The 16,961-nt window shown below is 34.9% G+C and overlaps 1 protein-coding gene across 2 annotated transcripts in view; it reads left to right on the forward strand.

Annotated features, from left to right (window-relative positions):
* Melk (maternal embryonic leucine zipper kinase) overlaps nucleotides 1-13,557 on the forward strand; it is an 81,868-nt gene extending 68,311 nt beyond the window's left edge. For both annotated transcript variants that reach the window (XM_040286048.2, XM_040286050.2), the window contains 5 exons: nucleotides 340-571; nucleotides 3,619-3,715; nucleotides 4,695-4,863; nucleotides 9,087-9,190; nucleotides 12,976-13,557. In XM_040286048.2, coding sequence (XP_040141982.2) covers nucleotides 340-571; nucleotides 3,619-3,715; nucleotides 4,695-4,863; nucleotides 9,087-9,190; nucleotides 12,976-13,153 — 780 coding nt within the window. In that variant the 3' untranslated portion in view covers nucleotides 13,154-13,557. The remainder of the gene's footprint in view (nucleotides 1-339; nucleotides 572-3,618; nucleotides 3,716-4,694; nucleotides 4,864-9,086; nucleotides 9,191-12,975) is intronic.
* The last annotated feature ends 3,404 nt before the right edge of the window (nucleotides 13,558-16,961 follow it).

A 16,961-nucleotide genomic window follows, 5' to 3' on the forward strand; every position in this document is an offset into this window, starting at 1 on the left:
AAATAATCTACATGAATTAAAAAGAACTGGATATATATTTTCAAATTTCCTGGTATTGCCAATAATAACCTTTTTAAAAAAAATTTTTAAATTTGTTCTAATTAGTTTTATATATTACAGTACAATGCATTTTGACACATTGTACACAAATGGACCAGAGATAACAACCTTTTGATAGTATCTGATGTTTAAAATGTGTGGTACTGAGGTTCGAACCCAAGTAGTATTTAATTTTAATAAAAATAGTGCAAGGTACTTTGGAAATGATTTACGCATGCTGCAAAAAAATTGACTTTTCTTTTTCAGTGTGCTTTGTCTGGTAACTTTCTTTTTTTCCAGTTTACCAAGCACTGGACAGAATCAAATGGTCTGGAGTCTAAATCATTAACTCCAGTATTATGCAAGTCATCTGCAAATAAATTAAAGAACAAAGAGAATGTATATACTCCACAATCTGCTGTAAAGAATGAAGAATATTTTGTATTTCCTGAACCAAAGACTCCAGTTAATAAGAACCAGCATAAAAGAGAAGTACTAACAACACCAAATCATTACACTACACCCTCAAAAGGTATGTGCTAAGTGAATTAGGCAATGATCAAAATGTTTCAGATTTCATTGTTCTTACTGTGTTAAACATATCATCAGGTCAGAAATTACTAGCATTGCTGTCAGGAATTTCTAGAAGTCAAGTTGCTTCTTATTGTATGCTATTTATATTATTTGAAATGAAAGCATATTAGTTAACTTCTAATAATTCTCAAATAATACTGAGGGTTTTTTTCCCCACATTTAAAATATTGAATCATAGCATCATAGGGTAGCACAGTTGAAAGAGCAAGTTAGAGCTTGACTAATCCAACTCTCATTTTTTCACATCTTAGAAGCCTGACTCAGAGGGCTGAAGTGATTTTCCTAAGGTCATATATTCAGGTTTAGACCTTGCTTGCTTAGTTATTCCCATTTAGAATGACTCAAACCAAAGTCTCTGCAGAACCCTTCTGGATACTCATCTGGATCTCCACATCTGGTTTCTGGTCCTGTTTTTCCTGTTGTTATTACTCGCCAAACACAGTATATAGGGTAAATCTGTGATGTCCCTCTAGGTATCTAAGTCTATGTCTAGTAATCACAACTCTCATTGCCCTTGGTTTCCTCTTTAGTTTAAATATTACCAGTTATTTAAACGGTTTCCCTTAACCCTTTGGTTACTGGCCTCAGCTGGATATATTCTACTTTTGTCAATGATCCTCTTAAAATATGGTACTTAGGACAAAAACCCAATTTTCTAGGGTTACTAAGAAAATTAAACAAGATAAGACAGTCTTACCAAGATAAGGTAGTAAGTGTCATGACAGCAGACTCAGTCATGTTTATTATAGCTGCGCATAGTATGTAGTAGGGTCATATTTGCCAAATGAAGGAATAAATTAGGGCCTAAATGAATTTTATTTACCTTGAGCCAGTCCATGTTTCTTTTAAAAATGATACATAAGCTTTATTAGCCTTATTTCCAGTAATCACGACCTTCCCTTGTTTTATTTTAAAATCCTGGGAACTCAAATTCTGAAACATTGCCTTGTGAACTGCTGCTAAACTGCTTTTTGTGCTTCTAGTTTGCTGATGGAGTTGATAACCAGTTTCAGTGGTCAATCTATTATCCATAAAGATATTATGGAAGACTTTGCTTGATTATTTGCTAGAAGTCCCATTATTGTGTTAATGGCATTTTTATTTCATCAATTCAAGTCCCAAAAAATGTGAGGCCAGTTTTGTGTGATGAGTGTTTTTGTTTGGTTTCCTGTGTTACAAGGGTTCAATGTGATAACAGATACATGTAGTAGGATCCCAACGTTGCTATGATTTTATCTTTTTCCAATAAGGTATCTCATTCCTCTGTTATTTCTCTCAATATAACTATAGTGTCCTTTATGAGTCATAGATTGATCAGGGAAATAAGATGAACCTTAGCTCACCTTATTTTATTAGTGGATTTTTAAAAAACCTGTTGACAATATAATCTTTACCATTATTGATACTTTTTATGTAACTGAAGGTTTTTAAATGTGAATGGCTTGAAATTTATTATCTTGAAGTGTCATCAGTAAACATATCTTGTCCCTGTGAGATTGTGTTGGTCAAAAAGCTTTTATTAGCTGTTTTTCTTTAAATGTAAGAGCTGCCTAAGAGGGAAAGTGGCTGAAGCTATAATTGATAGCTTCCATTAGTGTATTTTACTTTTGCTGTGAGTTATTTTTGACACAAACACTAATTTCATTTTTGTGACTCCTGCAGTGAGAGTTTTCAGAGGACAGCTATGTGTAGTAGCAGATACTTTCAGGACACAAAGATGAAAATTATTTTCATGGGTACTTCTGATTGCTCTTATTTTCTTATTGTGGAACTAGAGAAAATAAAGCTTAATATTTATAAATAAAATCAAGCCTACAATCTCTCTTGAAAAACTTGATATCATATCTTTGTTATTATAAAATAAATATTATTTCTAAAAGGTATAAAACTCTTAGATCATGAATGAAAAGTTAACTATTTAGTAGTAACCAGATTTGTTACTGAAAAATTGATACAAACTATCTGAGATTCAAATACCCTAAATAAAGTAAAGCACAAAATTCAGGAATTGGGAAATATAAAAAATAATGGAGCTCATATTTCTTTTTTTTTAAAGTTTATTTAATTTATTTATTTTTATGTGGTGCTGAGGATTGAACCCAGTATCTTACATGTGCTAGGCAAATACTCTACCATTGAACTACAACCCCAGCCCTCATATTTCTTTAATAATTTTTATCAAGCATTTTCAGGGGACTGATCACTTTGCCTAACAGAAGTTGAGTAGGGCTGGGAATGGAATTAACACCTTATAATGCTACATCAATTATGGCATAAACTTGGGCCCTTGAATGAATATAAATTGATTTTTATTTATAGAAGGAAGAATCATTAATCATGAAATCTATATTTGTATGATCTATTTAGGTGTAACATAATAATATCATAAAATACATGGCCTCAGTTTGCAGAAAAGAAAAGAAGAACCACACATCAAAGACAAAATTATTTTGTTTTTATTATAAAACACATGGATATACTTCCTTTAAAAATTTGATCTGGGGGGCTGGGATTGTAGCTCAGCGGTAGAGTGCTTACCTAGCATGTACAAGGCCCTGGGTTCGATCCTCAGCACCACATGAAAATAAATAAATAAAATAAAAAGCATTGTATTCAACTACCACTAAAATATAAATATTTTTTAAAAAATTGAGCTGCGTGCATTGGCAGTATACCTGTAATTCCAGCAGTTCAGTGGGCTGAGCCAGATGGATTTCAAGTTTGAGGCCAGCCTTAGGTACTTAGTGAGACCCTGTCTTAAAACAAAAAAGACTGGGGTTTAAGACTGTGGTTGTAGCTTAGTGGAAAGCACCTCTGTGTTTAATCCCTAGTACAAAAAAACCTTAAGAATTAGAGTCTTTAACATTATTGGGTAAATAGTAACAATATTTCAAGTCAATAGGTAATATATACAGTATTGGTAGAAATTTTGGAACCATAGTACATCATCTACGTATGGTTTTTGTTTTTTGTTTTTTCTAATAGCTAGAAACCAGTATCTAAAAGAAACCCCAGTTAAAACATCAGGAAATTCAGCAGGAAGAGACAAGTTAATGACAAGTGTCATTAGCCCTGAGAGGCGGTAGGTATTCAGTTTTTCAGACTCTGAGCTTTTTTGGTATATGTAATGAGATTTCTCTTTTTATCTTTGATAACTCTAATTAAGGGGAATCATGACATATATGCTCTATAGGAATGTCTGCAAGATGATGGTCTGTGACCATTATCAGAGCTGTTGGCTCTGCCTTCTTCATGAAGTGGAATTATAACTGATTAGCAATGGGACTGGCACGGTTTCTTAAAGTACAGATGGGAAGACAATGGCCCTGCCTCCAGCTATCTAGAGTTCCCTCTCTGAGGCCCATCTTTCCTTGCTCATCTGCCAGTAGAGCATAGGTATCTACTCACAATAGCTTCCCCCAGATAGTAGAGATACTAACTGGGTGTTTCAAAGAAAACCCACCACTGTAGGATGAAATATTCTGCAACAATAAGGGCCACTGTCTTTTATAACTTTTTTTAATAGCATGATACATTTTGGTGGACAGTTACAGTGATTAGAACGTGTAAATGACCCTGTAGAATTATTACTAATTTTCTTGATGTGCTAATGATATTGTGGTTATGTAAGACAATGTTCTTATGGAAATGTATACTGAAATGTTTCAGAGTGAAGTGTCATGGTATCTTCAGATATCTCAGCAAATATTCACATACATTTAATGTATTTGTACACATTAAAGAAAACTAATGTGATAAAATACTAACAGTTGTTGAAACTAGGAGGACATATAGGTGTTTGTTGTATTATTATTCCCATTTTTTAGTATATTTGACATTATTAAAAAGGGGGGGTGTAGTTTTGTCAACTAGCACTTGCTTGGGGTGAGGGGACTGACTCCTCTCCAGTGGGATATGGCTTTAGTTCCCCCTGAGGATGAGATGATCTGGCCCAGGCATACCTGGTTGAGGCACTCCAATGTGTGTAAAGGGACACAACAGGGCCTGTAAGGGCCCAGCAGGCGGGGAGCCCAATGCTACTTGTACTTTGTTTTTTTAAGGTGCCGCTCAGTGGAACTAGATCTTAACCAGGCACATATGGAGGATACTCCAAAAAGAAAAGGAACCAAAGTGTTTGGGAGCCTTGAAAGGGGGTTGGATAAGGTCATCACTGTACTTACCAGGAGCAAAAGGAAGGGCACTGCCAAAGATGGGCCAAGAAGGCTAAAGGTAAGTATATTGGAATTCTCTAATATAGATTTCAGAAGATGACTGCTTTGTTGTTATTCTTTTTTTGTTTTATTTTTTTGTAGTTGTAGATGGACAGCATGCCTTTATTTTACATATTTTTGTATGTGGTGTTAAGGATTGGACCCAGTGTCTCATACATGCTAGCCAAGTGCTCTGCCACTGAACCCCAGCCCCAGCCCTGTTATTGTTTGTTTTTAAGAAAAATACTGAATGAACTGATTGGTGTTTTTTATTTACTTATTCTTTCCCCTGAATTTTGGAGCACTTACTATATGCATTTTCCTATGCAGTGGACTTTCAGAATGTAGAGGTAAATCACATAAATTCTTTCAAAGAGCATATGACTATAATTTAAATATTAAAGATCAGATGGAGGGATTAATCACCGAGGCAACATGGAGGGGGGGAGGCGTGGGGAATGAAGAGCTGCCTTGAGGATGGGGGCTGGAGCTTAATTGTTGTATCTCTGGCACATAGAAGAGTCCCTGCAACATAGGTACCTTGGCAGGCCCTCACAAAATATTAGCATGTGTGAGAAGTTGATTTAAACTTTGAATGTCAGGTGTATGAGGAAAATAATGAGGAACAGGCTGGGAAGGAAGGCCAGGAGGTCCTAAAGGGCCTGGCTAAGAGGTTTGGATCCTTTTTTGATAGAAGTGTCTGCCTTAAAATGGGTTAATCTGTGAGTAGTATGAACAATATATTTAGTAGGGAAGGAAAGGAAAAATAAACTGTTAGTAGATATAAAATGCTTCTTATTTTCTTGGATTCTCTCTGAGCATTCATTCATTCAAACATCCAATGAATGGTGTTTCTATTGGGTGGAAGGGAAGAAGTAAGAGGTAAAGGGATGAATAAGACACAGCTCATTCCCTTGAGGAACCCATAGAGCGGCATTGAAAACAAGCTAGAACACTACTCTGACACCCTGGGTTCAGTGCTGTAATAACTATAAGTTCCAAGAGGGTGGGACCCAAAGGAAGGATGATAGTTCTTGTGATTTGGGGACTGGGTCTGTGTTTAGTTTTTGTACCAAGACTTTGAGTAATTTTGCATGGTCTAGGAAAATGCTGAGCAGTTGGTCAGAAAGGTGCTTGTGAAGAAAATGTTCTGTGGTCCCATTTATGCCCTGCCTCAAAATGGAAGATGGGACTTGCCAATTAGTATTGGTTGTTGTCTTGTTGAATTGATAGTACACTGGGAAATTTTATGTAATGTATGGCTATTTATTCACTATACATATTTTATTCTTTTATTCTGAGATTTCTTTATTTGGAGACAGGCAGTATTTCAAATTCTAACATTGGGATTAAGAAAAACATGAAATAAGTAAAATTAAAGAAAGTTATCCAACTACAGGTATTATTGAGAAGCTAAGCAGATATCAAATATTAACAGGTAATATTCTAAAACTTTACCTATGTATATTGTTTGGAACCTCACTGCATTTTTCAAAAGAAACTGCTGTGGTGTTAATTGGTGTTTCAGGTAGTCTCTGAGCACTTCCCCCATGTAGAAGAAAAACCATGAAGACTGGAGATCAGGAGACCTGGGTTCTAGCACAAGTTTTGTATTGTATAGTTTGGACAGGTACTTTTATCCTGATTTCTATAGTTTCTTCATTTGTGTAATCTGGAGATAATGCCTACCCTGGCAACCTCATAGAGCTGAACTGTACAAACAAGCTGTACAATTGGATATGGCATTGCACATGGAATGCTTTATTAGTATAACGTATCATTCCAATGTTAGGGATTTTTATCATTGTTGAGCATTTTAACCCCAGTATAGCAGAACCACAGTCTTAATTAGCACAAACCGAAGATCTGAAGCTTGATATAACTTTGCATTTTTGAGTCTTTTTAATGCTGTAAGTTTTTGAAGGCCTGAAGGACTGGCTTTAGGAAATCTCATTTTTTCTACTAACTTCTTATATTAAAAAAATAAATTTATAGAAAGGTTCTAAGAATAGTAGAACAATTAGTTTTTTTTTTTTGGGGGGGTTCACCAGGGATTGAGCTCAGGGGCATTCAACTATTGAACTGCATCCCCAACCATATTTTGTATTTTATTTAGAGACAGGGTTTCACTGAGTTGTTTAGTGCCTCGATTTTGCTGATCCTGCTGTCTCAGCCTCCTGAGCCACTGGGATTACAAGTGTGCACCCTACCTAATTTTAGTTTTTAAGATAGCAAGTCATATGCAGTTAAGCCCACTTTTAGGAAGCAATCTATTTTAAAAAATCTCAAATTTAAAGAGGTAAATTAGGATTATTCTTTATTTTACGAAAGTAATAAATTGTGATTTGGAAATGTGTGATATATTACCATCTTAACAGAACTAATTTAGTTTGATGATGAGTCTTGGATTGGAAGCTAGGAGATAGATGGTCCCATCCTGATTGAACTGCTTATTCCCTTTGTAATTTGAAGCTGAGGTTCCCAAACTCCAACCATTTAACACTTGCCTTCACAACATTTGTTTATTGACATATCCTCTGTACTATTTTTGATCTGATATTTTGTTTATGGTGATTTTCTTTTAAAAAATAGATTTATATAGGTATTATTGACATATAATAAGCTGTACATATCTGAAAAGTACAATTAATATGCTTTGGCATTATATTTATATATGCTTGTAAACTTAACACAATCGAACCAACTATCTTTTTTATTTTTATTTTTAAATTTTTTATAGTTTTTTTCTTTTTTAAAATATTTTATTTTATTGTTTTACAACTATCTTTTTTAAAATTTAAATTTATTTAAAAGAAAACTGTTATTTGTTTTTGTTAATTTTTACAGATCAGATTGAAACAAATATGTAAATATTAAAGTAAAAATATTTTTCCATGTGCTTTCTGGAGTTTTCTTGGATATCTCCAGTGATAATTTATACCCCACTATGGGAAACTCTACCTTAAATTTACATTCTTTCTTTGGGGCACATACCACACGTCTTAATTTTGAAAATTAAGGAAGCTGGTTCTTTTCTACCTCAGCACTTTGTTATTTATAAAAATAACTCAAATCTCAAAAAGACATAGAAAGTATGATTTTGGCAGTAAGAGAACTATTAGGAATGTGCGGTTTTTGTTCTTTTCCAATACCTAGTAAACAGAGCCTATCATATGATAAGTATCTAATATATCAAAAAATAGTTGTTTGCTTATTTATTTATTTTTTTTTGTGGTACTAGGGATTGAACCAAGGGATGTTCTACCAGACCTACATCCCAGCCCAGTCTTGCTAAGTTGCCTACTTGTTAGGTGTGCACCACTGCACCTGACTCTAGTAAATAGTTGTTGAATAAGTGGATATATGGATATCAATTATGAATGAATATCTTAGAATTATGATCTCAGTCAATGAGGAACAAAAATAACATTACTTTTTTAAAGGAGTATCTATTATATTCATTTCCTTATTGAATTGTCATAGAATCAGCTCCTAGAATTCTGTAATAATCTTTAAAAAAAAATTTTTTTAGTTATAGTTGGACACAATACCTTTATTTTTATTTGTTTTTATTTTTATGTGATGCTAAGGATCGAACCCAGCGCCTTGCGCATGCTAGGTGACTACTTTACCGCTGAACCACAATCCCAGCCCCCTATTATAGTCTTTGAATATTCCAGAAAGAATTAAAGAAACATCCAACTATATACAAGCAAACTTTCTAGGGCATTTGTTTTATATTCCCACAGTTTACATTTTAGGACTATTAATGTCTTTATCTTGATATGAGAAAGTAGAATTAGGTACAGCTTAAACAGGTAAGTTGAGGCTATTAAATATTTATGTCTTAAAAAATATTGATTAGGTCTGGCATGGTGGTGAATGGGCTATTGAGGATCCTGATACAGGACTGCAAATTTGAGGTCAGTCTCAGAAACAGTGAAACCTCCTTGGGGGACGGGAAAGGAGGGAGGAGGATGAAATTGGCAGGAGAGTAAGATGGAAGTATAGAGTGGAATAACTTGGATGAAGTTCCTAATAAACATTGTTTCTCCAAGCTTCCCTAGCACCATCTTAATAGAATTAACCGAGTTTGCTGTCAATTGTTTCAGTATTTTTCTTGAAATATTTCTGCTTGAAAAGATGTTATATTGAGGAATTTTGGGTCTCTACATCAGATAGGATGGTCTTTGGGCTTATGTAAAGGTTTACTTCTTGTTCCTTTTTTTTTTTTTTTAATAGCTTCACTATAATGTGACTACAACCAGATTAGTGAATCCTGATCAACTCTTGAATGAAATAATGTCTATTCTTCCAAAGAAGCATGTTGACTATGTACAAAAGGGGTAAGAAGCAAAATTAGAGACTGTTGCATTTATTACTCTGTATTAGACTTTAAAGAATGTGAGTTGATTCTCTTCCCATCTTACCATTTAAAAAATTTTTTTTCCCATTATTTTTTGAAAAGCTTTTATGGTAGTATCATTGTTCATAACTTATTCTCTTCTATTTGAGATATTAAGGACCTCCCCTTTTTTTTAAGCATTTTTTAATTTTTTGATAGTTTTAAATGGAATTACCGCATGGATGCAAACACACTGGTCTTGATCATTGACCTCCCAAAAACTGGAGAAAGTTGAAAGCTACTAATATCTTCCCAGTTTCCCGTGCCTTTCTAATTTCCCGCTGGAATGGAGTAAGGAAAGTCATCATCAGTTCAGAATACCTGTTAAAATTTGTCCTTCTAACAGGGAGCGGCCGAATTTGAATGGCCGGAGCAGGCCCCATTAAGCATAATTTGTTAAAATTCCCTGGTAAGGGCTGGGGTTGTGGCTCAGCGGTAGAGTGCTCGCCTCGCATGTTCGAGACCCTGGGTTCAATCCTCAGCACCACATACAAATATAACAAGTGAAATAAAGGTATTGTGTCCAACTACAACTAAAACATAAATATTTTTTAAAAAAATTCCCTGGTAATTCCTGACTTCATTGTCTGACTCCTCTCTCTCAGACTGGACCCTTCCGTGGGCCTTTCCCTGTTGCCATCTTGACTCTCTCCCCTTTTTATATATATATTTTATTTTTTAGTTGTAGTTGGACACAATACCTTTATTTTATTTATTTATTTTTATGTGGTGCTGAGGATCGAACCCAGGGCCTTCCACATGCTAGGCAAGTGCTCTACCGCAGAGCCACAACCCCAGCCCATAAGCACCCCTTTTGAAGTTAAACTTTTATCTTGGAATGAGAATATCTGAACTACCAGTTTCCTTTTAAATCCTGTATTCCTTTGATTCTCTATTCTACAACAATATTTATAGATTTTTATAATGTGTATAAATTTTAATGTAAATGAATTAGACATTTTGAATAAATCAAAAAATTTATCTTTGTGATGGGCTATCTCATAGTACTGGGTTTTCAGTACTTTAAACTTAAACTTTTTTCTTGCTTTTGAGTACTCTGACTCCTTGATGAGAGTCTCATGGTCCAAACAGCCAGACCTCTTCTGCTTATCCAAGATCTTCATATTTCTAAGCAATTTCCACTAATTTATGTCTCTAAAATGTTTTTATTAAAGTGACTAAGTAGATTCACTGCATTTGTTTTGCATCATCAAGACAAATTTGGCTCACAGGATCACATTTCAGTCCATGGTCATCTGGCTCCATTGCTTTGGGCCTGAGGCAAGGCAGAATATCATGGGAAGGGCACAGGAGAGGGAAATAACTCACCTCATGGAAGCCAGGAAACAGAGAGAGGAGAACAAGATGTAGTCTTCAAGGGCATACCCCCAAAGACTAACTCCCATCCAGGTCTCACCTCCTATAGTTTCTACTGCCTCCTAATAATGTCATGAAATTGTCCTCGGAGCCCTCATGATTCAATCACTTCCCCAAACCCCATTACCTCTGAATATTGCTGCATTGTGGACAAAGCCTTCAAAAAGTATGATCCTTTGGGGGATACTCCAATCCCAAATAAAACAGCTGTTAAAAGATTTAACAAAAATGTGTAAATAGAATAGTTAGTAAAGAGTAAGATTTTAAGAGACTGGTTTTTTTTTATTTATTTTTTTCTCCCAAACATAGCTTTACTTGTTTCTGTTTGCAAATGCTGACAAACTTTACTAATGTGAACCTGGGTTTTCTTCTTTTGGCCTCTTTAGAACACATCTCTCTAACTTACGCTGTTCTCTTCATGCTTAGGGGCATATCTGTGATTCCAGAACTACTTTTTTTATTAGTTGTTCAAAACATTACAAAGTTCTTGACATATCATATTTCATACAGAACTTCTGACTGAGTCTCTGTCACAAGGCTTTGGTTGATCATTGCTTCAACATGTGATCTGATGTTAATCAATACTTTATCTTCCTAACTTCCTGAGCAACCACATGGGTTTCTTCCCTGACCCTTTCGTTTTTCTTTGTTTTTCAACATCTTTGTGACAAAGTAGAAAGAAAAGTTTTTTCATTGTTGTAATATTATAATCTCTGTCATATTACATTATTATCTTTTTCCAGTTAGGATAAATTGCTTTTAAACCAAATATTTTATGCTTCATCTTTTTATCAAGAACCTTAACTATAGGGTGCTCCTTTTGGCATTTCTGATATTGACTTTTTATTTATTTTTATTTGTTTGACTGCTTATTTTTAAGTGATCAAGCAACTTCCCCAAAACACTTGACTAACATAACTAGTAGGACAAAGAATGATGATAATTTATGAAACCTCATAAAACATAACAGATTAAAAAACGAAGCAGTGCCCAGTTATAGCTTTTAAATATTTAGGGAACCTAAATTTAAAATTAGTCCTTGATTTTATTGGAAATTAGATAAAACTCTAAAATCAATGTAATTTAAACATAGTGTTGTTTATACGAATTCACTTTATGTAAACTTTTCAAGATCATTTCTTTTTTTTAAATATTTATTTTTTAGTTATAGATGGACACATATCTTTATTTTATTTGTATGTGGTGCTGAGGATTGAACTTAGTGCCTCATGCGTGCTAGGCGAGCGCTCTACCTCTGAGCCACATCCCCAGCCCCAAGATAATTTCTATTTCTTAAGATGAATTTAAAGCTTCACTTAAACTGGGCCTTTCTGTGAGGGCAGGTAACGTGGCAGTTCTAACTATAAGTGCTCTATGTTTCAATTGTGGGGATGTATCATATCCTTAGATTTTCTTTTGCTTTCCTTTCTGCTATAAAGTATTATAATGATCATTACCTCTTACTACCATTAGAAAATCCTCTAAAATACATGTTCTGTTGGGTTAGTGGCTTCTGCTTCATTTTTTTTTTCATTTTTTTTTTATTGGTTGTTCAAAACATTACAAAGCTTTTGACATATCATGTTTCATACATTAGATTCAAGTTGGTTATGAACTCCCATTTTTACCCCAAATACAGATTGCAGAATCACATCTGTTACATATCCACATTTTTACATAATGCCCTATTAGTAACTGTTGTATTCTGCTCCCTTTCCTATCCTCTACTATCCCCCCTCCCCTCCCCTCCCATCTTGTCTCTCTACCCCATCTACTGTATTTCACTTCTCTCCTTGTTTATTTACCCATTCCCCTCGCAACCTCTTATGTGTGATTTAGTATAACAATGAGCGTCTCCCTCCATTACCATGCAATTTCCCTTTTTCTGCTTCATTTTTAAGAAAGAAAGAACTGTCTAACAAGGTGCAACTACATAAAATATTTTTAATCTTCCTTGTACTTTGCTTTGTTGGGAACATTGTGAAAATGTCCTAATGTTCCTGGATTATACTGCCGAAAGGATTACATGGAGAATGCCAGATTTCCTGAGCATGAATGGCATGCATAGCTATGAAAGAAGGGCTTTTCTTTGGAGCAAGGGAGAATTCTGGTAAAGCCTTTTCATCCTTTTCTATCTTGGATTTTCCTTTAGCTTCTGGGAAAACACCAGTCATACTCTATCACTAAAGCATACCTAGGCCTTTTGGAAACCATAAGCAGTAATACATTGCCTAATGTGAAATAATGGCTCATTTCCCCACCAGCCTTTTAGAAGCTTAGAAATCTCTTGTATTATCCAAAATGGTCATGATTCTCCTACTAACTGGTATCTTATCTTGTTTTTCACAGCTATACACTGAAGTGTCAAACACAGTCAGATTTTGGCAAAGTGACAATGCAGTTTGAACTAGAAGTGTGCCAGCTACAAAAACCTGATGTGGTGGGCATCCGGAGGCAGCGGCTTAAGGGTGATGCCTGGGTTTACAAGAGATTAGTGGAAGATATTCTGTCTAGCTGCAAGGTGTAATTGAATGGTTTCTATCCTGCTTTGACAAATGTGGATGTGATACATAGAAACTGATGTGATTGGTTTAAATTTAAAGTCCATTGGAATTACCAACTCATTTCTAAAGAGCTATCTTAAAGACCAATATAATGCCTTTTTGTTTTTAAGAAAAAGGTATAATTTTGTGGATGAATCCAAGGCAAGTCTGTCATTATCTGTTACTGTCTTTTTTAATCATGCGATGTGTATATTAATAACTATTGACTTTTCTTGATTCACTTTCATATGTGAATGTAAGCTTTTACCTGTCCCTTTTAATGTGTAATTTCTTTCTGAAATAAAACTGTTCGTTAATATAACAGACTTTTCTTCTTTATATTTTATTTTGATCCAAATAAAATCTCTAATGGTTTCCTGACTATTAAGTAGAGACTGTTTGAGTGTGTTTTATCTGTTATCAAACATGCCTTGGGCAGAAAAGCAGATAAGAATTCATTTGCATAATTTTTTTCCTGTCTCTTATTTAAGTAGGATTTATTGAAATCGTTAACTAAGTCACAGCTGTGGTTACCAGAGTTAAACAACATATTTAATATGTTGAATAAAAGAGTATTGACTTTAGTATGTTCAGTCAACAATGGTAAATATCTAAACTATGAACCACCATGAAATGTTACTTTATGGTAATTTCCTTAAGTCTCAATGTTGGCCCCAAATTTGTATTTTTATTTCATTTTATTGGTCTCTAAAGGCCAGAACTCAAGTTACATTTGTATAGATTTTACCAATTACACTAGTTGGAGAAAAATTAATACTATTTCGGATCAGTAGCAATTGAGTGTTTTGTCATGTATTTATTTAGTAATCATTTAATAGGAGCTTCTAAGCATTGGGTTCTGGAGCTTAAGATGATACTGTCTTGTAAACTTAGGGAGTTCAAACTCTACTAGCGGGGGCAGATGTGTAGACCAGTATTTATAGCATAAAGGAGATGATCTGAAGGTAGGAAAGATTTCTTGAAACAGCATTTGTGGGGCTGGTGTAGTAGCTCAGTGGTAGAATGCTTGCCTAGCACATGTGAGACATTGGGTTTGATCCTCAGCACCACATAAAAAAATAGACACAATACCTTTATTTTATTTATCTTCAACTAAAAATATTAGAAAGAAAGAAAGAATCAGCTTTTGTTCTTGATTCACCTCCCTTATATCAGAAAACATTCGGCATTTACCACAAAGGGAAGAGTGAAGTATGCTGTTCTTGATGGTGAGAAGAGTATGTGTAAAGGCATGAAATTATAAAATCTAATTAAATGTTTAGAATCAGAATGTGGTGCAGGGAGGAACAGTAGGAGATGAGGACAGAAAGTATAACTCATAAAGGAATTACAATACTCTATAAACTTAAGTTTTTTTGTCAGGGGAGAGCCATTTAAATAATAAAGGGAGGTTTAAGTTTTTCATATTAGCTTTATTGAGAGAAAATTTACATATTGGAACATTGGCTTCTTTAAAATGTGTACAATTCAGTGGTTTTTTAGTATATTCATAGTTGTACAACTATTATCACAATTTAATTATGTAACGTTTACCCCAAAAAAGAAACCACTGGTGATGGTCAGTCTCCTTTTCCCATCCCTCAGCACTGGCAACCACTAATTTATATTCTGTCTCTAAAGATTCACTATTCTTGACATTTCATGTAAATGGAGCCATACGATGTATTGCCCCTGGAGTCTGATGCATTCCTTCCCCGACTCTCTAAATTTTTTTGTGTGTGTATTGGGGAAATTGAACCCAGGGGTGCTTTACCAAATCCTTTTACTTATTATTTTGAGACAGGGACTCAAAATGTGATGGTCTTGCTAAATTGCAAAGGCTGATTTTGAATTTGCAATTCTCCTACCTCGGCCTCCTGAGTTGCTGGGATTATAGTATGTGCCACCTCACTCAGCTGGCTTTTTGTCTTGACATGAGGTATTCAAGATTTATCATGTAGTCATATTAGTACTTCATTCCATTTTGTAGCTGAATAATATTTCATTATATGGATATATCACATTTTACCCACTTATCAGCTGAAGGATATTAAGTTGTTTACACCTTCTTGTTATAAATAATGTTGGTGTGAACATTTGTGTATTTTTTTGTGTAGACATGTTTTCAGTTCTCTTGTATATGTATCTAGAAGTGAAATTCCTGGGTCATTTAGCATTTTAGGGAACTATCGTATTGTTTTCAAGTCCATTTTACCATTTTATTTATTTATATTTTTTTTATACATGTACTCTTTTTTTGCATTACAATTCTTAATACACATATATACCACAGTTTTTCATATCTCTGTTTGTATATAAGGTATGTTGACACCAAATTCAAATCTTCATACATATATTTTGTATAATGATGACCATCACATTCCCCCATCCTTGCTAATCCCCTTCCCCATCCCTTTCCCTCCCACCACTCTTCCCTATCTAGAAATAATCTTCCTCCCATATTCTCCTTCTCTACCCCACTTTGAGTCACCTCCCTTATATCAGAGAAAACATTCGGCATTTGTTTTTTGGGATTGGCTAACTCACTTAGCATAATCTTCTCTAACGCCATCCATTTACCTGCAAATAATCAATTCTTCCACTGAAGGACATCTAGGTTGGTTCCACAGTTTAGCTTTTATGAATTGTGCTGCTATAAACATTGATGTGGCTGTGTCCCTGTAGTATGCTGTTTTTAGGTCCTTTGGTATAGTCCGAGAAGAGGAATAGTTGGGTCAAATGGTGGTTCCATTCCCAGCTTTCCAAGGAATCTCCATAGTGCTTTCCAAATTGGTTGCACCAATTTACAGTCCCACCAGCAATGTATGAATATACCTTTTTCCCCACATCCTTGCCAACACTTGTGGTTGTTTATCCTCATAAAAGCTGCCATTCTTACTGGAGTGAGATGGTATCTTAGAGTAGTTTTGATTTGCATTTCTCTGATTGCTAGAGATGATGAGCATGTTTTCATATATTTGTTGATTGATTGTATACCCTCTTCTGAGAAGTGTCTGTTCAGGTCCTTGGCCCATTTGTTGATTGGATTATTTGTGGTTTTTTGGTGCTTAGCTTGTTGAGTTCTTTATATACCCTAGAGATTAGTGCTCTATCTGATGTGTGAGGGGTAAAAATTTGCTCCCAGGATGTAGGCTCCCTGTTCACCTCACAGATCCATCCTTCCTTCCTTCCTTCCTTCCTTCCTTCCTTCCTTCCTTCCTTCCTTCCTTTTTTAAATATTTTTTTTAGTTGTCAATGGACATTTATTTATATGTGGTGCTGAGGATCAAACCCAGTGCCTCTCACATTCTAGACAAGCATGCTACTGCTGTGCCACAGCCTCAGACCCACAGATTATTTCTTTTGTGAGAAAAAAAACTTTTTAGTTTAAATCCATCCCATTTGTTGATTCTTGGTTTTAATTCTTATACTATAAGCGTCTTATTAAGGAAGTTGCGGCCTATCCCCACGTGATGAAGATTGGGGCCTACTTTTTCTTATTAGACGCAGAGTCTCTGGTTTAATCCCTAGATCCTTGATCCATTTTGAGTTAACTTTTGTGCATGGTGAGAGATAGGGATTCAATTTCATTTGTTGCATATGTATTTCCAGTTTCCCCATTTGTTGAAGATGCTATCTTTTCTCCAGTGCATGCTTTTGGCACCTTTGTCTAATATAAGATAGTTGTAATTTTGTGGGTTAGTCTCTGTGTCCTCTATTCTGTACCATTGGTCTACCAGCCTGTTTTGGTGCCAGTACCATGCTGTTTTTGTTACTATTGCTCTGTAGTAT

Source organism: Ictidomys tridecemlineatus, chromosome 4, assembly GCF_052094955.1.
Source record: "Ictidomys tridecemlineatus isolate mIctTri1 chromosome 4, mIctTri1.hap1, whole genome shotgun sequence".
NCBI lineage: Eukaryota > Metazoa > Chordata > Mammalia > Rodentia > Sciuridae > Ictidomys > Ictidomys tridecemlineatus.